Here is a 23,338-nt window from a genome sequence, read left to right on the forward strand (position 1 = left end):
CACCTAAATGGATTGGAATCATGGGAACAAGAAAATCTCTCCCTAGTCCCAAGACTGGTATAGTAAGATTTCTTCCTCTGTCTTTTTTCTTCACTTTTTTTTTTTTTTTTTTTTTTAGTTTTGTATACAGTTCCCAAGTTCAGATAAAATAAGGATTTCCCATTTTTCTTAATAAGTGCTTGATTTTTCAGATATCTACTTATGCAACATGATTTCCATTTCCTGTTTATCCTTTTACCCTTTTACATCTTTACGTGCACATATTGTGAAACATTTTCCTGTAAAATCCTATCCATTTTGATTTACTGTTTCTGAACAGTGTTTCTTCTGCTGTATTTGCCAAGCACTACCAGAATAACCTGAGTTTTGATTGAGACTGCCTAGGAGCACAAGATACTTTGTAAGGTGCATGAAGAATCCATCCTGTTCCAAATAATTTAAAAAGCTAAGGCTCTTATCTCACCTGAAGTCTAGATAGACAGATCATAAAGGAAATGGAGTCTACTGTAAATGAAACAGCCTGCTCTCATGGGAACTTGAAAAGTAGTTGTACTAAATGAGAAACTAGAGGATGAGAGCTGACTGAAGGAAGACTACAGTCCAATATATACACTTTGTATAAAGAGTTGAAAGGATAGTGTTCCCTTTCCTTATTTAAAAAAAATAAAAAAAGAAAATAAATGTGCACCATATTTTGTCTTCCAGAATCTCCCTCATTCTCTGGCAAAAGAAATTTTGTCCTTTTTTCTGCTGCTTCCCTGTGATGCTAAGTCTATTGTCCTTTTTCTGGCAATATTTCTTGGATCACCTGCAGCACCATGGATTGAAATTCAGAGAAAAGACCTCCACAGCTCAGCTGGAGTTGAGGTACCAGCTGTACTCTGCTTGCAGGGTATTATGAAAGCAAAGAAATATATACTTGTAGAAAGCCTGCAAGTGTAAAATTGTATGACAGGAGGTTTTTTTCCTGAGTGACAGACCCATTAGTCTTTACTCCTACAAAAGCCTCATTCATTCTTCAGGATGAGGGAGGAGTCAAAGCACAAATCTCTTCACAGGACACGATTGATAAGAACACACCATTGAAGTGAGAACAAAGGAAAGCAGCAATGAGCTATGGAGATGATGCATGTCTATTGTAACTGTCCTTGAAGTCTGTAGTATGATTAAACAAAAGAAAAATACAAGAAAATTAACCAAATGTAATAAGAAAAAAAAACACCAAATCAACTAAAAACCTGAAGTATGAAGACACTGCAATTAAGTAGTCAGAATAAATTGCTGTAGTAATTAACTATACTCAGACTACTGATATTGTATATGATTCCTTATTTGAAATGAAAATTACTTTAAAAAAGACAACAGTTTATGCAAGCATTTCATTAAGTTGCCTGTCTTTCCTGAGGTAGATGGCATATAAACTGCTTACATTAGAACAGAAGAAGATGAAGAATGAGACTAGGACTTTTCAAAAGAACTTTATTTTTGCATTCTTGCTGCTAAGTAAACAAGTTGCTCTGTATTTTTTAATCTCTCTGGGATACTGGAATAGGAATCAAAGAAAATCAGCCTCTTGGGGTGAGAGTTAGTTTAAAAATAAAAACAAATCATCAAATCTTTTTGCCATTCTACAAGATTTCAAATAATACTACAAGAAGGTGGCTATTGGACTATTGGAACAATGAATCTTAAAACTGACACTCGCCTGGGAGAAATTACTCATCACTAAGATCACATATATATTTTTCAACCTTCTGCTTTTTAGTGTTCTGAGACTCAGCTCAAAATGGAAGCCTAAGAGAGCTGTAAGTCTTTCTTTCCTGTCAATCCCAAATAGCATGCTCATCTTCTTTTTTCCCCTGGAAATTTTTCCAAGGCCCAAAACCCCCCAAAAAAAACAAAACCAAAAAACCTAAACCAAACAAAACAGCAACATCACAAAACAAAAAACACAAACCAAACACCCAAACAAAACCAAAACAACCCCAAAACCTGCATGATCTTCCATGATTCCTAAGCACAAGATAATCAGTAAGACAATGAGGAAACCTGGCCTACCTGATAGCTAAAAGTCACCAATGAGACAAACAGGCACTTTCAGATGAAATGCACATCTATTGATGTTTCTAGGGTTACAATGACAGGGGAGTTTTCTCTGGACAACTATGACCTATGATCCATGGTTCCCACCATAACAACAAAACTAACAGTTACCAAAGTTCTTAAGAGAACTTGCATTGGTAAGATATTTTTATTAATTATTGTGTATTTTCAAAAATCTTCCACTTTTTATTGTGAATATTCCATTTTATCCGAAATACGTGTCCCTCGGAAAAGTATATATAGGCACACCAAAGTACATGAGTTATTAAATTTGCAGAAAAAAATTCCAATGATAACTCTTAAACCTTTGTGAAACAGATAGGAAGCCTTTTTATTATAAAAATTCAAGGTTCTAAGATACATAAAAGCACAGTTTTAGTGATAGCATCAATTTGCTTTCCCTTGATTTTTTTCATCAAAATATATTAAAATTCAATACAAGCAATAGCTTTTGAAAACTGCTCTAAAAAAGACAAACCTCAAAAGCCCTATAAAGAAATGAATGCCATTTGGCAATATGAGAATTGTTTAAGTTAAAGAAGAATAAGTCAGACATAAGTTCATTCTCTTTCATACAAGGTGTGGAACTGCTCCAAAAGAGTCATCCCAATTAAAATGACATCCTGACTTCAATGTACACATGCCTGCAGATTTTCCTGAGTGCTTCAAGCAATAGCTCCAAAACCACTGAACATTATGTGCAGTGTTGGTCTCCAGCCAACATAAAAACCAGACAGATAAAATCACCTTCATTTCCCCTCATAATGCTGTGACTGACTATGTACCTGAACTGCACAGAGGACTCCTATCAGTGCTCCTTTGAGCTAAATGTGTGAAGAAAGCAAATAAGAGCTCTACAATACCACAGTTTTTGCTCCAGTAAGAATCTAGGGCTTGTTTCACAAGAATAAAGTGTCTTGAATCCATTGTACAACTGAAGGCTTTTACAGTGCCTTATACAGCTCTTGCTTCAACTGACTCTGGTAGAATACAAGTATTGCACCAATGGAATAGTCACAACACCATATTTATACTCTGAAAAGGCTAAATTTAGATTTTGTTGCAAACCCCAGGCTACAAATACTGCTACATAAAAAGCTCTGAATTTTACTTGAAGGATTTCAGGTGAGAAGGGGAAAGAAAAGGAATTAGATAAAGCCTCTCATCCTTCACAAATTCAGTGTAACATTGAAATACAGCTCTCCACTTCTTGCCATCTCTATCATCTTTTATATATGCCAGAAACATACTATTTGTGCATTGCTGAAGAGATGTCACAATTTTCATGCAATTGGCTTAGACAGATCTACCAGGACAATTGAAGCTGCTTGGAAACAAAACATGTCACATCATCAAATACAGAATATCTCTACAGAAAATCTCTTCTTTGATACTGTTTTGCAGAGATGCAAAGTTAGACTTAGCTTTTAATTAGCATTCCCAAATAATGGCAGTAATTTAGTCACATTACCTTAGAGCTTGGCAATGGCCAGATTTTAGTTGTGAAGAATAAAGGGTATATTTAGTATTTATTTGGTAGATGTTAGGTGTATAAACTGTGCAGTCATTTATTTGACTATGGATAATGTGCTACTTAATTAAATTGGACACATTAAAATCAACAATTCCAAAAGATATTAAAAAAATTTTGGGAAACACCAATTCTGCTCTTGGAATGGCATCTTTAAGATTTGCTTTTAAATGCTGCCACTGCATCATCATAGATGCAAACTGAACACTAGGTTTTATGTCCAAAAGTATCCACAGAATTGGTGGATAACTGAAGTAGTTCTTGTATCACTGCTAAATAGTCTGCATTTCCCCTAAACCTAAATAAGTTTGACAAGCTAAAAAATGCAAAACCAAAGTAGCTTAGATAAATATTCACCAGTACAATGTTTGAATGATCATGATGTCCCCTAATAATGATTCAATGTTTTTTCAAGCAAAACATGTTTTCATACTGTATTACATTAAGACAGATAATTTTCTGCCTTGGATTCAAAGAGTGATCAACCAAATACATTTCTAAAGTAATGTTATCCAAGGAAAGAAAACCATGTGACTTTAGGAACAGGGGAACACAGAAGTTGTTTTATTAGCTGAAAATTCATGCTGCGTATCTATTTTGTTTAAAATTAAATCTTCTCTTACCATCATGATTGGGATTTCCCAATGTCCATGGCTCATCTGAGTCAAAATGAGTGTCTCCCCCAATTCCTGGGCCAGGAAAATATGCATGAGCTAAAAATCCTCCCTCCCCATCAAAGGGAGAACTGTCTCCATGAAAACCTGATGCAAAAATGATTGTAATATCCACATCTCTCTTGCCATTTTCTAATTCAATGTAAGGAACTTCTTCAAATGTTAGAGGAGTTACATTCTGCCACACATCGAAGGCACGGCGAATGGCTTTACGAGTTTCAGCATCACCTACTTTTGGAGTGACGTTCTTTATGCTGAAAGAAACAGAGAAATATTACATAGATTAAATTTAACACATTGGTAAGTGACACTGCTAATAACTATTTTCACCTAATTATTATAAGCTCTGTGTTCTTAATAAAACATGCTCATCTGGCATTATAGACTTTAGGAAGAGTATTTTTAGACAAGCTGGTGCAAAATTATGGTGTCAATCTGTATAGCTCTTTAAGCTAGAACTTATTATGTTAGCTGGTTTACACCCAACAGTACAAAAAAATCTTATATTTAAAAGATTTAAAATATATTAAAATGAAAAATTCTTAACAGTGGGATAACCAGATTAATTGACCACTGACTGTTTACCTCCTGGACCACAATTAGAATCCATCACAGCTAAAGAATGTCATTTTCTTTCTGATCAAAAGAAAAATGTTTTCAGTTAAATGAAATTTCTACTTATTAGTTTGTTCATTAACAGAAGCAGAACTCCATACTGTGACCACCAACCAGTATTCACAAAGCCTTGTTGCATTTGTAACTGGATAAATTTGTTACCAAAAACAAAGACTTTTGACTTCAGTACAGGCTAGGATGTCCTTTTATGATCTGATTACATCCGTGAATCTTGCATAATACTGTAGAATCCATCAGAGAAATAATTTTATAGAAGACAATTATGTGCTAACTTAAGAATATGTATTAAAGAGAAATTTCAGTCTCCAATACTTTTTCAAGTTACATCCATGTGCAAAGGCAAAAAAATATCAGAATTGAAATTTACTCTCATAGTTAGTACATTATAGTGAAGTTATCTTAAAAAAACACTTTATTTTCATTATTGAATTCAAGAAATGAATGTCAATAATCAGTTTCAGACCTATTCAATTTTCTGCATCATTTCCACTTGATTCATATCGGCAGCAAAAACTCTTTGAGGGTTGTGTCTGCTCTGAAACTGCTGCAATCAGATTCCCTTCGTTCATTTGACATGTGCTTGCATGTCCAGCACAAATTTCAGAAATTGCATAGTTCTAGAGTACATGCAATATTTTTGCCACACATCATTGCACAATAAAGGAGAACAACTATACTTTTATGAATATATCTTGGATGATTGATCTGTTTGGTACATTAAATGTGCTTGATTATATGGTATTTATGTTTATATAAATGGAAACAAATATTTCAAGTGTAATTTTATAGATTTTACTTCCTATACACATTTTGTTCATAGCTTTATGTAGAAAACATAAAATTACATATTCGGACTTCCACTCAAAAAGATTTTAATGTATTGAGTCCAATAGTGCTGTCTAACCAAAGCATAATTTTTTTAGCTGGTATGTATGTTCCAAAGACACACTAACAGAAATTATAAGATAATACATTGGAGAGAATCCACTGATTTCCTTGATATTTTGTTCCATATTGGACATGCTGTACCAACAATCAACCTTTGCAGAACCCCTTTCTGAAACCTCCTGCCTTTGAGAATTAGAGTTTTCTAATATGTTTTAATTAGCAAGTTCATAAACTGTTGTCTGTGCCCCCTAAGAAAGTACAGCATTTTAGAACCTGTCCTGTGACACAAAATCAAAACCACATCACAATGGCACACTTATACTGTCACTACCAAAAACTTCACTGTTGCTATGCTAAGAATATCCCTTACAAAGCTGGCAGATGTGCCCTCAGTCAGTCCTGCTGTGTGCTCCCTAAGCACATGTACTGCCTGAAGCAGAGCTCTTTGAAGGATTAGAGCCTCTGTTATTTGCCATGTATAAGAAATATGGCAAATTAATCAACAGGCTCCCATGGAAAATAGAGCATGGCTAGAAAAACTGAAATATTGCTATAGAAAAAGTTCATCTGAAATATACATCTATACACCGTGGGCTTTGGGTTTTTTTAAAATCTATTTATCTGTTTGTTTGATTTTTTTTCATATTTAGGAATCTTAGTAATTGGTCAAAGTCCCATTTTGGTATTAAGTAAACAGAAGAAGAGTCTTCTGCTATTATATGTGAAATGAGAAAATACATAAAAATGGATGGGAACTTTGTATTGGTGGTAAATTGAGTAATTAATTAGTCTGAAAGGGTTTGACCCAAACATTAAAACTTATCATTTTACCTTTTCTTGCTTTTCCAGCATATTGAATTAAATTTTAATCAGATTTCAAATGAGGAATTGAGCCACTGGGCTAGTTTCACACTTGCAAGCTAGACTACCTTTGATAACAAATATTTTCCATGGGAAATTTGAAATAGCATTCTACATCTCCAGATTCTTTGGAAAGTAATTCTTTTTTTCAAAGCATACTTTCTGTATTTAAACCAGAGAGATTTCTGGCTTCCAAACCAACAATCTGGAGTGGGCAAGATTATACTGAAAAGTGTAGGTTGAAAGAGATTAAATAAATCAGCAGTTATTCCTATACAAGAGCATTTACAGAAAACAACTGTCCACTTTTAATATGTTAAACAAATTCCAGGTTCACTCCTAAAAGAGCAACACAACACTGAAATAGTCTTGCTGGGAACTTGCTTAAAATAATTCACCAGTGCAGAGATATCTGAAACCCAAGTTATGTTACATTTCTTTCATGTTGTTTATCATACAATCTCCAAGGGTGAAGTACAGTAAAATCAATCCATAAAGACAGTCTGTCAATTACCAGAGATACTAGGATTCATCTTTCATCTTTTAAAAGTCTTCTGTTAAGACCTATGATTGCAATAGTAAATAAAGTCTCATATGAACCCTTTCTATTACATTTAGAGCTACATCTTAAATCCAGCAATCACCTGAAACAGTGGTAACTCTCACAAGAGTAAAAAAAAAAAAAAAAAAAAAAAAAAAAAAAGATTTGGTCATCTTACACTCAACATGTCCAGATAATGGAACTTAAATAGAAGTAAGTGTAGGACATGACTACTCAGAACCACCCTTATTGCAAGGTGAAAGCATAGCAAGAAGAAACCCTCCTTAATAAAAATCCATCTTTTTTCAAAGTATTACTTTCCTAGGCTCAATGTATAGTGATCATTTTACAGCAAAGTTCAAATGAGAGAAAAGTCCAAAGCTGACATTGACCAGACTGGCAGTTGAACTTATAAAGAGGTTGAAGATACTGTAATTACGAAACAAAAGGCAATTTATTAGATGAAACATTTATTTTCATGTGATTTTTTATGAACTAAAAAATTGAGTGATACTTTTTATAAATTTTGAGAGCTGTTATTTTTAGACAACCATAGCCATGCATCAATTGATTATGCTTTTTTTGGTTATTATTGCTGGTTTTGTATGATTTTCAATCTGATAGTTGCTTCAAGAATTATAACTTTAAAATACATGTCTTCCACAAGAACAATTAGATTTTATCACTGATATACACTTTTCACATTCATGTACTATTTCTACAGCTGCCTGAGGAGTCCTGTTTTGACAGTGTTAATCTAGAATCCTAAGTCCTATTGATTTCAGAAAAGCTTTGGGTTTTCCTTCCCTTCCCACTCCTTTCCCAGAATATCCTAAAAGAAAAATTTTAGGTGTTTCACTGACATATTTTTGGCCGCATCAGCTTCAGGAGCCTTGCAAGATTGTCAGGATATACCTCACTTACTGTGTAAAATCAGTAACCTGAAATTTAAATAGATGAAAGAGCAGGAATTTCAACTGAGTAGGTAAAATGATGCAGTCAATATTCTGTTTGAAGTAAGCTAGTTAAGATCTATGCTGATATGAAACTGTTAAAATAAAATGAATTTTTACATATATTAAATTTGAATAAGTCATTGACACAACCTTTTTATTGTTATTGATGGAAATCAAAACTAAACTGAACCAAAACTTTGTGGTTTGTTGTTTTTGTGGTTTTTTGGAGTGGTGGGGTTTTTGTCATTTCATTGGTTGGTTTTTAATCACACTATAACTTTTTTTGAAAGTAATAAATTACCTCTGGCCAAAAACATATTTCACTTTGCACCATAATCTCTCTACAAATTGGTTTCTGTGAAGTTGCTTCACTAATCTCTCACTCATGTGAGGTTTTTTAGCTTCAACTTTTTTCCAGTTTCAGTTTACTGACTCTTTGTAGCTACAGACTAAGAGTGCTATCTTGGCTCATATAGCTCTTGCTCGTGTTGATTAAACCTAAACCAGAACTATTACTTTTGATTTTCTGCGGGTTTGATTTTCAACCTACTGCTGTGATGATTGAAAGAATTTATAATTATCTTGCTTCTTCATTTTCATGGATAACATTCTCCTCAACATTCATTATAAGAAGATGAAATGTGAAAGGGATGAGATTTCCAAGACAAAAATCCAAGATTAGCAAAATATTTGACAGATAAATGTTTTTATAGGAAAGCTATTTTAAGAGATCTGATGTCATAATATACTACTAGGCAATCTAAAATCAATAAATTGCAACATAAACATGGAATGTGTTCTAAATATTACTTTGTATTAATACATTCAAAAATTTTTTTTGCTACTGTGAATCAACAGTATTTTTGAAGTTCTTTCTTAATACAGTATTTCCTTACTTTTTAGGGTGGATTTCAAATATCCAAGAAAAAGATCTCTCTCCATATTCTACACAATAAGGACCATTCAGACTATAGAAATTGCATAGTCTATTGCTAACAAGCCAGATAAGACTTTCCATTGCATACTGAAGCTCCCTGGATTCATTCATTTATCTGAACAACATAAAGTTAGACATGTGCAAATCTTTCATCTTCTTTCGGAAATGAAATCTAGGATATATCTAACTTGTAAAAGGAAAATGACAATTATCTGGGCCTTGCCCCACTGTCCACAGAAGTCAAGAAAAAGATGAAATTATTTACAGTGGGCTCAGGATGAAGCTATTTACTATCTACAGCTAAGTTTCCTGCACCAAATAAATTATTATATATTTCTGATTGATTGAATTTGTTTTTTTTTCATTACTTAAGCAAGAAAAATAAATCATAATAGTTTTTCAATTATTATTTTATTTTAAATCATTACAAGTTCTAAGTCATGGTTATAAATCAAGGCAAATATTTTAATTTTACAGAACATTTTCCAATTTTACTTGCAAAAGTATTTTTGCAGATAAAATAATCTGGGCAATTGAGAAATTACTGACTGCTGGAGTTCAGATTATGAAGAGTATGCACAGAATTCTAATGAGGAGGGCTTCATATTCAATGATTGTCTAAAATGGACACATAAATACTTATATTCTATTTTTACAAAACTGATAACTTTATTGATTCACATTGTTGCTCCTTCTTTAAAGTACTGGATTATTTACTTTCCTAGCAAAAGAGAAGGTGATTATATTTTTGAGAATCATATATGCCTTCATAAATACCCCCTCAACATTTTTTAAAAAATTTTAATTCTTAAAAATCCGTTTGTAGCTTTCTTAAATTTCTTCTCTGATTCTATACAATATTCAGAGATTGTTGTGTCAGCCTAAATTAATAAGGAAATATGAAGACTGTATCATTAAGATCTCTGTAGCATTTTCTGTAAAGGGGTTGTAATTCTTGTGCACTCTAGATGTTCTCTTTCACCCCTACACTCTTCTGTCTGGTAAACATTTCAAATACTTACTTTCTGTTTCTCTCTTTGTAAAAGGCATGTTAGTCTATAACCTATGTACTAATAATATTCACAAGATTTATCAGCATGAACTATACCAGGCAGAATTTAATCATAAACAGAAATTCTAACAAACATCACACATCAGTTCAAATGAGAAGAAAGCTGCATTCCCTGAGGGAGAGCAAGCATAATTAATGGACCACATTGCACATTCCATGCTGATATTCCCAGTGCTGGAAATCCGTATTTTGGTTCTGTCTGTAAACACATTGCATTTAAGAATAAATATCACCTAAATCCAAAATTTAATATGTTGCCAAAAGAACATAATAAATTTTCAAAATATATTATGGGGAAAAATATATTATCAATGTAACTTCTAATTATAATTGTAGTTTTAAGTCACTTCTTTGAAACTTCATCTTGAAATTTTGCAGAACTTTTTCAGGTGGAAAAATTACACATTGAAAATATGGAAAAGTTCCAGGGGTTGGGAGATTGCTTTTGGGAGTATTTGTTATGAGGTTTTGATTTTGGTTTCCAAAAAACTGTAAGCTGCAGCATGCATTGAAATGAAGGAGAAATTGCTCTTTCTGTGGAGGAATTGGTAAACTGGTTTAGCAAGCACACTTCAGACTGCAAAGTTCAACTGGCCAGGAAAGCACAGAATGCAGCTGGAAACCTGCAGGTAATAAAGAGACTGAGGGGTGGCACAAAGAAAAATGGAACAGACAAATGATATTAGAGATATTATTAAAATTTTAGGAAACAGAGCAGGTTCAAATGTCATTCATTTAACATATTATAAGCCTGTAAGCAGGGAATTGGTGCAAAGCGTGAAAATAATCTTAGTTTTTTGTTTTGTTTTTTTTTTTTTTTTTGGTCTTTATTTGCTTTGGGTTATTTTTGAATTCAAAAAGATAATATAACATCCTTTTTTTATTCTAATCAAATCTAGGGTTTCTATTTTAAGTGTCTTTGTACTGTAATTCACTGCAAAAAATATTACAGACTTATTCACTTCAAAGCTCCGACTGGAGGTCTTGTCAAAGTGAGAAAGAGAACATTTTCGAACACGGAAGGTAGGAGATAAGGAACTGCTATAAATTCTTCAAAGTGAGAAAGATTACTAGATAGTTGTCACTTAGTTTAATACTGGACACCTTCATTTGTTATTTGGATTAATGCCTTGGGTGATAGTCCAGAAGATATAAAACTGGTAGGATTTAGACTGTTGTAAAAAATCCTGTAATTTTTTATAATAGGGAATCAGACTGTACAAATCATAGTGGTAGGAAACCACACATGAGTAGTAGATGACTACTCATACCTTCTGTGTCCATGTACTGTGTTTAAATTCTAAAATGCAAATAGATGTAAAGTGCTGTAGGTGGGAATTTTTATTCTAACCAACTATAAATTACATTTACATTAACAATAAAGGACTTCAACCAATGCAAGATACCAACCCCAAGTCAGTCAGCTGTCTATTGTTTGGTGTTATATCAGAATGTAATGTCTTAAACTAGAATTGTCTAATTCAGTTATAAACCACACTAGTGACATAGGGTTTCTAATGAAACTATATCTTCACCAGGGTTTGAGGAACAGTCTATATGCCAATTAGGGCTTATGAACTTTAAGTTTAATACTTGTATGAGCTCATGAGTAATGGCACCAGTTAATGAATTTGAAAACTATATTATTCCTCAGAACTTATCCCTGTTAGATATTACAGGAATCCATGATGAGGCTGTGTAAACTTTCCAACAGTTTGTACTGGAATCCTTGGTTTGCTGACAGATTATGGATTTTATATTATATACATGATGACACTTTCTCTAGTTGACAGATCTCTAGTGAGTACATCATGAAAGTTTCCATCTAACTTTCCCTTCAAGGACTCAGTTTTGACAGCAGGCACACTGTGCTACTACATGCCAAAGTCAGGAGTACAGGAGTACTGCCCTGCACACACTCCTATACCCATCATCAACTAGACTGGAAATGGTTGGGTCAGTAACTCATCAAATTATAATCAAATAAATTTGTACTTAGAACAGACCCATAGGCACCTACATTTTTCAGAGACTGACTCCTTTCAATACCCTATTTTACCCATTTTAATTAGAAATCTGAGTTTCATTACAGCACTACTATTCCCTGAGAAGTTGCCAAGGAAGTTGAAAGGTAACCTTAAGGAAATACTGGATGTTAAATTGATGCTGTAAGCTTCTGAGAACTTACTGGCTTCTAAATACATGCAATTTTAATTCAAGAAAACAACTTGGCTCTTATGCAGCACATACGTACTTATAGGAGGTATCAAATGTAGCACTTTTGTATCATACAGTAATAATAAATTTCTCAAAGGATTGAAAAACATTCAGGAATTTATATTTACTTTAAATGAAAAGTCATCACTACTAGTGACATTTGTGTACCTATAGGAATATCTTTGGTACCTGTAAGTGATATGTTTGTGTTGCCATTTCTGTCCTGTTAATGCGTAACGTTTCCGACGAATGTTAAATTTGGAGCTACCTCTTGTTTGGTCAGGCACACCACAACGAGGTTTCTTCATCCAGCTGCAAGAAACAGCACCACACAGTTAAAGCAACAACGAACAAAAATCATAACCACTGCATCCCTGATAAAAAATACACAATTATCTGTATATATAATTTTATAGAACATATAAACTAATAAATACAACAGACTGTTGGCGTTCTTTTAATTCAAGATACTGAAATTGCTATCTTTTTGATACTATCAAGTATCAAAAAGGGTACTATCTTGCTCTTTTTCCGCACAATGAGAAGTATCTCATTGCGACTGTAAGCTTCTAAGGGAGATATTTAACTCAGGAATTATTGCCTAAAAGTATTTAAAGTTCTGCACAAAATCCAGCTGAAAAATCTAAATCACATACAATAAAAATGATCTTTACAGCAGCACTAGATTTCCCAGAGAAGGGTTGTATTTCTACAGTGCTCTGCAATATTTCATTGTTTTTCAGTATTTAAAAAAATTTAAATTTGCCAGCATTCAAAACATATTATAATTAAGATGATATCTAATTCAAAATTATATTTTCCACAGCAATATCCTTGAACTGTTTCTCACTTGTAGTGTTAGGCACTATTTAGTTCAAATAAAACACAGCTGAAATTATTTTATATGAGTTGAATGGCTGCAGGAAGATTTACCACCAGGAAGAGACTAAGATAAAGTCTTTTACTGCATAAGTAAAAGAAAAATCTCCTCTGTTACTTTCTCCAGTTCATTGGACTATATTTGTATCATGCCAAAAAATTATTTATGTAAAATCTATAGTTTTTCAATGGCATTTACCGGAAGAGTAGTCATATCCTATATTCAGACTTTCATGGATGAATTTCTGAGCACTAAACTGGCATTGTTTTGCAAATAAATGTACACACAGCAGCTATATATGTGTGATTGGATGACAGAAAAGTAATTTGAAATGTCATGTCAGAAAGTAGATTCCCTTTAAAAAATGCACAGATAATAGAAAACCTCCAAATAAGCAAACAGTCAATCATCAGCCTCACATATTTTGATAAATGTGTATGAAGTGGTTTAAAAGTACAGTTATACTTGTAACACTTCATATATGCAGTAGCTATGGGTATATAGCAAATTGATTTTCAAAGGCACAAGTAGGTATTAAGCTCTCCAGCCTGTGGGAAAGTACAAAATTTTCTGGATCATACCAAGATGGCACTGGTAAGAGCTTGCAAAATATCTGACGTGAGATAAATCTGTTGAGTAGTGCAGGTCAGGAGCTAAAAACTAAAAACTAAAACTTTAACTACCTTAATTGAAGATATCAGGTTCACAATCACGTTTCAAATAACATAGAATGGTTTGTTCTAATTTCTAGTCAGAATATTTACATATAGCCCATAAAACAGCTGATGTGCCAGGAAAATATGTTGCTTCCCTAGTGCCTGCAAAGACCATACTGCAAAAAATCTCAAAACCCTTACCCCACCAGCATTTGCTGAAACACACTGCAACTTTATTTCAGGTTCCTCTGTTTTTTTGAAATAAAATAACAATGCAACGAAGTAGACAGTAAGGATTTTTGGGATGAAATATTACTGAAAAGTTTAATTTGCTCTAATAATGAAATAAAATGAAGGACAGATGTAGACCTCTGTTACAGACCAAAAGGCAGTAATATTATTCTTAGTAAAATAATATATTTACATTTCATGTGATTAAAATTGGCTCAGACCTTCAAAAAGTTTTAGACACATTATCAGTAATATTTTTTAATAAGGATATATAAAAAGTATGTTGTTGAAACTTCACACACACATTGCAGAAAAAGATGTAAACACATTGGTGTTGTCACCTTAAGGTGATATCCCTACATCAAGAGCAAGAAGCAAGGAATAAAGTAAAACCAAATAATAATTATATTTTGTTAGAAACACTGTATGAAGATATTGTAAAAATATATAATATATCACTCATAGTTCTATCATTTCAAGGGGAATGACTTAAAAGCCATTGAATGAACCTTTCTCCTCTCCAAAAAGTTTACATTATTTAGCTTAATTGATTTGAGACCTATTTTAATAACAGGGTTTGCTCACTGGCAAGAGTAAATAATAATAATAAGAGTAAATAATCCAAGTTCTGAATTTAAAAATTAATCTTCAATGCTATTGAAATAATTTCTCAAGTCAAAAGATTCAATAATCTTACAGAAAATCTTGTTAATTTAAAATTTTTTTCACACTTTAGAACTAATACTGAAAGTCAAGAACAGTAGGTAATGTGGATTCAAAAGTCGACAATGTATTACCTTACTAGAACTACTGACAATCCTTTTTTAACAAAACAAACTGCAGCCCAAAATAACATGTTATGAAATTCAAGCAGTCACAATTTGTTCTCGCATTGATTTTGAAGTAGGATGTACCTACCAAGGGTACATGCTTGTGCCCTTATTAGTTTGGACAGGGAGGGGATGTTCCAAGCTGTCATGCTGTCTGGACCACTAATGTTCTTACTATTGTTACATGAGGTCTGGGAATGTAGTTCACACAACATAAATCCAAATATAAATCAAAGTCATTGCATGGGTGGTTCAGTAGCTTTTGGGAAATTATCTTCATGTAAAATTTAAGGAAAGATTCAATTTACAGCCGAAGATTTGGAACATCGCCAAATCTATCACCTAGATCTTAGCTGAGCTAAGTTTAGATGTCAAATTTTAAACAAACTAGTGCATGACTAGTATTGGAGTTCAGTACTTTTGAGCATAGAAATGAGGCCAAATGTTAACAACTTCAGACACATAAATTTTTCTTTGATTTCTATATTTTAATTTTTTTCAATAGTAATTGTTCTCACTCTCACTGGGAAGAAGACTTCTCTTAGTAATAATCATTAATGCTCATGACATTCCAGATACTTAGCACATAATATGTTCTTCCCTTGGGGGAATTGACAAATAAAACATTGATTTCTATGTTCTTCCAAATATAGATTCTTCTAACAAAATATCATCAAAGTCTTCCATATTCCTGATTATTTTTTGACATTTTTGAAATGTTTTGAAATACATTTCATTTTTAAAAGGTGCATACATGTAATGACTTTGGCTCTCTTTTATCACTTTGTTTTTGAACTTGTAGAAATCTTTTCTGCAGCAGCTCTTCAAAATTAATATTTTATAAGTACTCAATAAAGAGGCTTAATTGTGACTAATGTTCTCTATCTGTACACTATGTCATATCATATTCCTCTTCTATCTCCATTAGTTTGAATCTTGAGGAGCTATATATGTCAGGAAAATTTAAGTATTTTAGACTCACAGTAAATCTAGAAAGATCAAAAGAAAAATATTCAGCAAAACTGTGATGCTCTTCCAGTAGAGAGATGAAACTAAACTATCTCAAGCCAGTTGCCTAACCGTGTTTTGTTCTTTGTTTTCTAGGAGGAAAAATCTCTTTCTGTCTCTTATTATTCTTAAGCCTTCAAGAAAAAAATTTACCCTCACAGGATCAAAACATTAAAAACCATACCTTTGGTTGAAGGCTCCAGCTGCTTTATCCCTTTATCAAAACGGACCTTTATCCCTTTATCAAAATTGCTCCTAAAGTTGCACAGTTGTTCTGTTGTTGTTGGTCTTTGGGGGTTATTTGGGACAGAGTTATCACAAAAAAGGAAACTAAAAGAGGAGGTTCAACTTGACTTACTGCAATTCAACTTAGTGGTTGGACAAACTATAGATGTCTATTTAAGAAAACTACTGAATTATACCCTTAAGATTCTAGTGAGGATAAATAGCTATATATTTCTTTCTTTGCTCACATAGCCTGTTATTACAGGACTTTATTGACACTTACTAAGTAATAGCAAACAGTCAAAGAGCAAGATGTATTTCAGCCCTGATGATGCCTTTTTTAAGATTTCTCATTGGATATTTGCTGGGGGTGCAGACCTTACATATACTTTTGTACAAAAAATTACTAATTTACTAAGAAAATAAACCTCTGGATCAATTTCAGCAGCTCAGAATTTACTTTGTGACTGATAGTTAATAAAGAAACAGCAGAGAGCATAAAGTTGGTTAGAAGCTCATCTAAGCATTGCAATAAGCATATTTGCCACTTATTTCTAAAGGATGACATTAGAATAAAATGAAGGTTTTATTATTATTGCACAGATTTAGTCGGCATCCTGTACATGACCATTCCATCTGTATATTCAGAAGTTTGCAGTGTATGACTCAAAAGTGCAAAACAAGTCTTGGGAATAAACATGTATAGCAGTTTTAAGAAAAGACAACTACTCTTTTTCTTTTTGGGATGCAGAAGACCAGGAATGCCAACAGTGGTTCCAGTTTCAGAAATGTCTTTTGTCATGAAACATTGACTGTGTTTGGTAATAAATAAACAAAATACAGAAAATACTGTGGCACTCCATGCAAACATTAGTCATTATTTTCATTGGGTTAGCCATTGTCATGGTACTTGTATTCAGAACTTCTCTCACATTTTTACACCATTATAAGGATGTCTCTTCCTACCACCCACTCTTCCTTACCCCAGCAATAAGTGTGTATCATTCTTTCCAAGACACTTGAGAAAAAGAAATAGCAAAAACAAGTGAATGCTGAGTAGTAGGGAGAGCATGAATACTGTTCATATTTATGCATACCAAAATACTCATTGAGGGATTATCTTTTTTTCAGAGCAGCAAAATCCCTCCTGGAGACATTTGATGGTGCTGCTGCTGCAGGACATTATTTCTTTGTTAATACCCCCAAAGTTGGTTCCTATAAATTTGCTATTATAACTTTTTTAATTGTTTGTGCTTCTGAAGACAAAGAGGCACATCGTAAGCTCTTCTCAAGATGTGTAGAAGCAGGAAAATCCTCTTGCATAAGATAAGAACATATTTTTGAGGTTCCTGCTTTATTTATTATTTGCAGCACCAGCCTTGTTAGTTATTATAGCATATTAATCCCAGACAAACAAATTACAAGCTGTCACATATTTCTGACCTAAAGAAAGACCTAAAGACCTATTTCTGTGTAGATGAAAGGGAAAATAATTTCAAAAATTTACAAAATAATGCCACAAATGAACAACTGAAAAATAATCTACCCTTTAGAATGTAATTATATCTCTCACGAATATTCTGTGATGTGAATTGATGGTACCTTGAGGCCAGAATTTATTGAAAAATCAGGTTTTTGTTGGTTTGTTTTTTTGACACCACTGTAAGTGTGACAAGCCTTTAATGCAACCCCAAATATCTAAGTAAATGCAGCATTCATCCAGCATGAGTTACATGTGCCTTGTGAATTGCAATAGATTAATGTATCTTTCTCTGTGGAAGAAAATCATGCATCAAAAAATCTCGTAGACTCAATCTTCACCACTTTATATGATTAATATTTCGGATTGCTGCATAGATGGATTTCTTCATCTCTTAAATTTCAGAAGTGTAGAAAATCTTGCTGGCCAAAATGCCAAATTAGCAACATTAACCATCTCCATTTGAGTTTAGACTTTTGGGTTTGTTTGTTTTTCTTTTTTTTTTTTTAAATTCTCCAGCTGATACTCTAAATTGAGATGGCCTCTGCTTTCCCTTAGGTTACCCCTTTCTGTCTCTTCTGCGCTGCTGTGAACAGACTATATTACTTTTAGTGAAATATATTGTCTCTGATGAAGCTGCTGCTAACGTGTCTTCAAAAGGGTCCTAGTTACTGGCAGCACTCTCTCCTCAAAGATCAGTCACTGAAGCTGTATGAAGAGCACAGACTCTTCACCCTGCAGAGGACCATAAACACTTTTGAGCATGGCTCTCTCACAAGGCATTTACTGCTATTGCATTGCATGGTCTAAGGTCCTTTAAATTCCTAAACTGAGGGTTGTGTGATCAGCTCACCTCCCCTGAGGGCAACCACAAAATCTGCCTTGTTTTATTGCTTTTCAATGCAATAGAGTATGTCAGTGGAATAAAATGATTTTTCCAATCCTGCCAGCATTTTGTGTAGTCTCTTCCCTAAACTCTAAATGATAGAAAAATCATTAATGTCAGCTACTTTACCATAAAAGAATAACAAAAGATGACACATAAGGTTGGGCGTGGTAAGTGGGAAATGAAGGACGATTTTTCCCCCCACAAAATAAGAATTTTAGAGCAGTAAAAGGATATTCACTGAAGCAAATGTTGGATATTCAGTGACAGCACTATTGAGTTATTGCTTGCTTTTCAAGCAAAGTAACTTTTTCTGAAATCACAAGAAAATCTTTAGCACAATTCAACTGAATGAGAACAACAAGCACTTCAAATCAGAGAAGAGCTTAAGTTTGAAAAGACCTCTACAATCATTGATTCCAACTATTATCATGGCACTGCCAAATCCCCCATAAAACCACGTCCCTAAGTGCCACATCTACACTTCCTTGGGCAGCCTGTTCCAATGCTTGACAACCCTTTAGGTGAAGAACTGTTTCCTAATTCCCATCTAAACCTCCCCTGGTGCAACTTGAGCCTTGTGCTGTCACTTATTACCAGGGAGAAGGGGCTGACCCCTGCCTGGCTACAACCACCTTTCAGGTAATTGTAGAGAGAGATAACGTCCCCCTGAGCCTCCTTATTTTATATTAAACAGGCACAATTTCCACAGCTGCTCCTCACAGGACTTGTGCTCCAGACTCTTCACCAGCTACATTGCCCTTCTCTGGACATACTCCAGCACCTCAATGTCCTCCTTGCAGTGAAGGGCACAAAATGGAATGCAGGATTCCAGGAGTGGCCCCACCAATATGAAGTATAGGGGCATGATCACTGCCCTGCTCCTGCTGTCTTAATCCCAGATACATTCTCTTAATTATGTATTAATAGTCTTTGTTATTATATTTTTTGGGGCACAATTTAAAAATTTTGCATAGTATAGGGTTGTTTGAAAGTGTCCTTTAATAGCTCTGTTCTGCAGAGTTTCTCTGTGGTGTCCATTCGGTCACCAAAATCAGGCAATGAGAGACTAAAACAATTTCAGAATTGAAAAGGGCATGAAAAACTAATTCAGTTTTACTGCATGTTAAAATCATGACAGCTGTTTTTTTGTTACTAGAAACCACTAAACAAATGGGCCGGTGGATCCTGCCAAATTTAATAAATAAGAATAAATAAATTTACACTAAAGATTTTCCAGTAAAACAAGACTCCTTCAGCTGTAATACATTTCATGTATTCTTGCCAGTTTAAAAAATGTTTTTTCCCTTCCACAATGATAACCCTTTGGCCCTTACTTTAGGTAACCCTGGGACATCTTGTTTACAATCCCTTGCCCAAAGGCAGATAGCAGTTAGGCAGGTGATGACCTGCTACCATGAAACAAAAAAGCTGAAGAAAATGAAAAGGCAAGGAAGAGAGAAACAATTTACCTCCCCATCTGAAGCTGCAACACTATTTGGATACTCCAGTTACACTGCTGCTTCCCAGCTCTATTTTACCCTGCTTGAAACAGAAAAGTCAAAAGCAGTTCAGTACTGGTTACTTACTCAATTGTGTTCCTGTCCACTTTTCCTGTCATATTAATGCCATAGAACTGCTGCATGGCAGCTATAGCTGATTGCATGGTTTCTGCAGAGCGCAACACCGACATTCGGGGGTCAGTTGGTGGAAGGTAGCCATACTTTTGTAACCATACCTGCAATGACAAGTGCAGTGGCTATTAAATAGAAAATAGAGGTAAATAAAATGCTCCCTAACGTTTAGTTGTATACTATACACAAAGAAGCTTCTAATTCACCAAGTATATGTTCTGTTAGTTTGGGTGCTTGGGTTTTTTATTTGTTTTAGCTGCAGATTAGAAATTCTTTGGGAATTTTATTTCACCTTCTTTATTAAAGATTTTGTTGTTGTAAGACAGAGTTTTCTACCCAGAAGCCATCTCTCTTCATTATCTGAAACTGCCTGCTTCAATTATTTATTTAATGTATTTATTTATTTATTTGAAGCTACAACTTAAGCACCTTACCCTGTCTCTAGGCACTTTAAGTAGAGTTTTAAGCAGACAAGATATAAATCTACAATATATGCCACATTCAATTGACTGCCCACAGGGCACATAATAATATTCACCATCTACAATAATAAATCCACAATAGCTCACACATTTACACTAAATTGTTATTGTCTCTCGAAGAGCATGAAAGAGAGGGTAGGGAGACATTCAGCTTTCTGAGAAGAATATCAAAATCACATCCTTATAGGCAAAGCAGCTGTCCAGGACATAGTGAAGTAGCAGAGTCTGCCTTCACTTAGAGAAAATTCTCTCAGAAGAGGAACTGCTTTTTTAAATCAAGATGACAACTGCTTACACTCTCAATTGTGTAGAAGTGTCAGGTCCAAATTACTGAAAGCTTTATGCATTAAAGCCACTATCTTAAGAACCCTTGGACAAGCCCTCAGAAACATGCTGTCCTCTTGAGGCAATGTTTCATAAACAAGTAGCTGCAGTTATCATGTTTCTATGCATTCTCAAAATCAAGATTATAAAGAAAACAGTAAAAAACTTTTGAGGAAGTGAGGGCACTGACACAGCTTTAAAAATGTCTTTTCATTTGAGGGTTGGAAGTACTCACTAGAATGAAAGGTACATATATTGCCAATCTACAAGACACTCAGTTAAAACGGATTGCTGCAATTTCACTCCCCCCAGTAACAAAATATTTGTGACCCTATTAATCTGATCTTCTGCTCATTAACAAAAAAAAAAAAAAAAAAAAAAAGAAATTGATTCAGCTACCTCTTTCAAACATATCACTTCACAATTCACAGATTCTGAATTATTTCATTAATGAATGATATCCACCCACCACACCTTATAGTGTTTTGTGGGCTCTCTCTGCCTCATACAACACTTCTGGGTTTTTACCTGTTTGTGTTTACACTGTTTATATGCAGCCTAACACCAGCTTATGGATCTATTTTCAGTTTTAAATTTATCTTTCTCAGTCCACCATTTCAGTTTTGCAACAGGTTAACCATGGTTGTGATCCACTCCCCCTTTATGAACACAGTGAAGATGATCACCTCAAATTAACTCATTATTAAGGTTCACTTTACTAACACTGAATGTGCTTTATAGGTGAACATTGGCTCAGAGTAAGTAAAAGATCAAACTGGAATTAAAGATTGTGGAAATCTTCAGTTATGAGTTCAGATATTTCTAATTTAAATATATTTATCTTAAACACACATTTACCTGTGCAGCTCACACACAAACTCAACAACCACAAAATCACAAAATCACACAATACTTTGAGTTGGAAGGGACCCACAAGGATCACTGAATCAAACTCTTAAGTGAATGGCCCACAGGGATCAAGCCCACAACCTGTTTGTGAGCTCCACACAACAGGGAAATACAACAGGACAGGGAGGTATAGACAGGATTAAGACCCAGACTAAAGTCTTTCACCTTCACACTATCTCTACATACAGGAACCATTCAGAAAAAGAAAATGTTGTTTAATAAATGGCAAAACATTTTTATTTACAATATAAGTGAATTGCTACAATCAGTACCTACATACAACTTTACATATTCATACCTTCTTGTACTTTGCAGTTTTAAGGGAGAGCTTGTGTACATTAAGTGTGTGCAAGATTTGGGTAAGTACAGAAATAACTGTTTATGTACCACTTTGCAGATGAAGCCTGTTCTTCCCTACATTATTGGAAGATAGCTCTGAAAGGCCAGACAGCCTGAATGTTGGCAAAAGCAATGTACTAAGTGGAAACAAGACCACAGAGCTAATAAATAAATAAGTTTGACACAGAATGGGTTGACTTCAGCGTAGTATGCAGAATCTCTTTGCATTAATGTTTACAATGAGAACATTTAAGTATGGAGTTATTTTCATATTCATATTCTCAAGTCAGTGATATCAAAACAAATAGTAAGGGAAGAAAAACAGTTCTGAGTAGCATATCACGGTTATGTAAAATGGTGCCACCTTCTCAGCAAGAATTTGGTATGCAGATACAGACTAGGGATTTTTATGAAGCTCTCAGGTGCTAAGGGCAGAAAAAAATTGCTTGGTAAGCTTGGGAGGTCACCTATCACCATGCAAAACCACCCTCACTGCAGCATAACTGAGGAAGTCAGAAGTATGGGATTGCAAGAAAGAAAACATGCCAGAAGTTAAACATTCAGATATCTCAATTAGAAAAGCTGTTAATATAGAGATAGAAAAAAATATCTTGGGGACTACTGCTCATGGAAGAAGTGGGGCAGGGAGAACAAACTGGAATCTAGGAGAGTGCCACTGCAGAGACACTTGGCAGAAAAGGAAAAGAGGGTTGGCTTAGAAACAGCAGGAGAGGACAGTATAGCCTTTCTCTATCTAAAAAGTCTTACATGCGAGGTAAGTACAGGATGCCTGAAAGCCACCCCCAATCATTGAACAAAGAAAGGAGACCACCTGGGTCTTCCCTCAGACTTCAAAATAGACTAGAAGTCACAGCCAACATACTGGAAAGTCAGATGACACTCTGAAAGTAAGTTTCTTTTTGAAAATTCAGACAAATTGACCTCCAGGCTGGTGAATGTTTGAGAGCTAGTAGCATTTAGTGTTACAAACTTCTTTACTCTGTCCTTATGAGAAAGGATTATGAAACAAGAAAAAAG

At 34.2% G+C, this 23,338-nt stretch overlaps 1 protein-coding gene across 3 annotated transcripts in view; it reads right to left on the minus strand.

Moving 5' to 3' along the window:
- Window positions 1-23,338, minus strand: part of MMP16 (matrix metallopeptidase 16) — a 164,309-nt gene that overhangs the window by 61,173 nt on the left and 79,798 nt on the right. For 2 of the 3 annotated variants that reach the window (XM_077782977.2, XM_021543180.3), the window contains 3 exons: window positions 20,202-20,350; window positions 12,606-12,728; window positions 4,258-4,562 (listed from right to left, as the gene is read on the minus strand). In XM_077782977.2, coding sequence (XP_077639103.1) covers window positions 4,258-4,562; window positions 12,606-12,728; window positions 20,202-20,305 — 532 coding nt within the window. In that variant the 5' untranslated portion in view covers window positions 20,306-20,350. The remainder of the gene's footprint in view (window positions 1-4,257; window positions 4,563-12,605; window positions 12,729-20,201; window positions 20,351-23,338) is intronic. The other variant, XM_085572311.1, reaches the window with a different exon arrangement.

This window comes from Lonchura striata, chromosome 2 (assembly GCF_050655825.1).
Source record: "Lonchura striata isolate lonStrDom1 chromosome 2, ASM5065582v1, whole genome shotgun sequence".
NCBI classification, from domain to species: domain Eukaryota; kingdom Metazoa; phylum Chordata; class Aves; order Passeriformes; family Estrildidae; genus Lonchura; species Lonchura striata.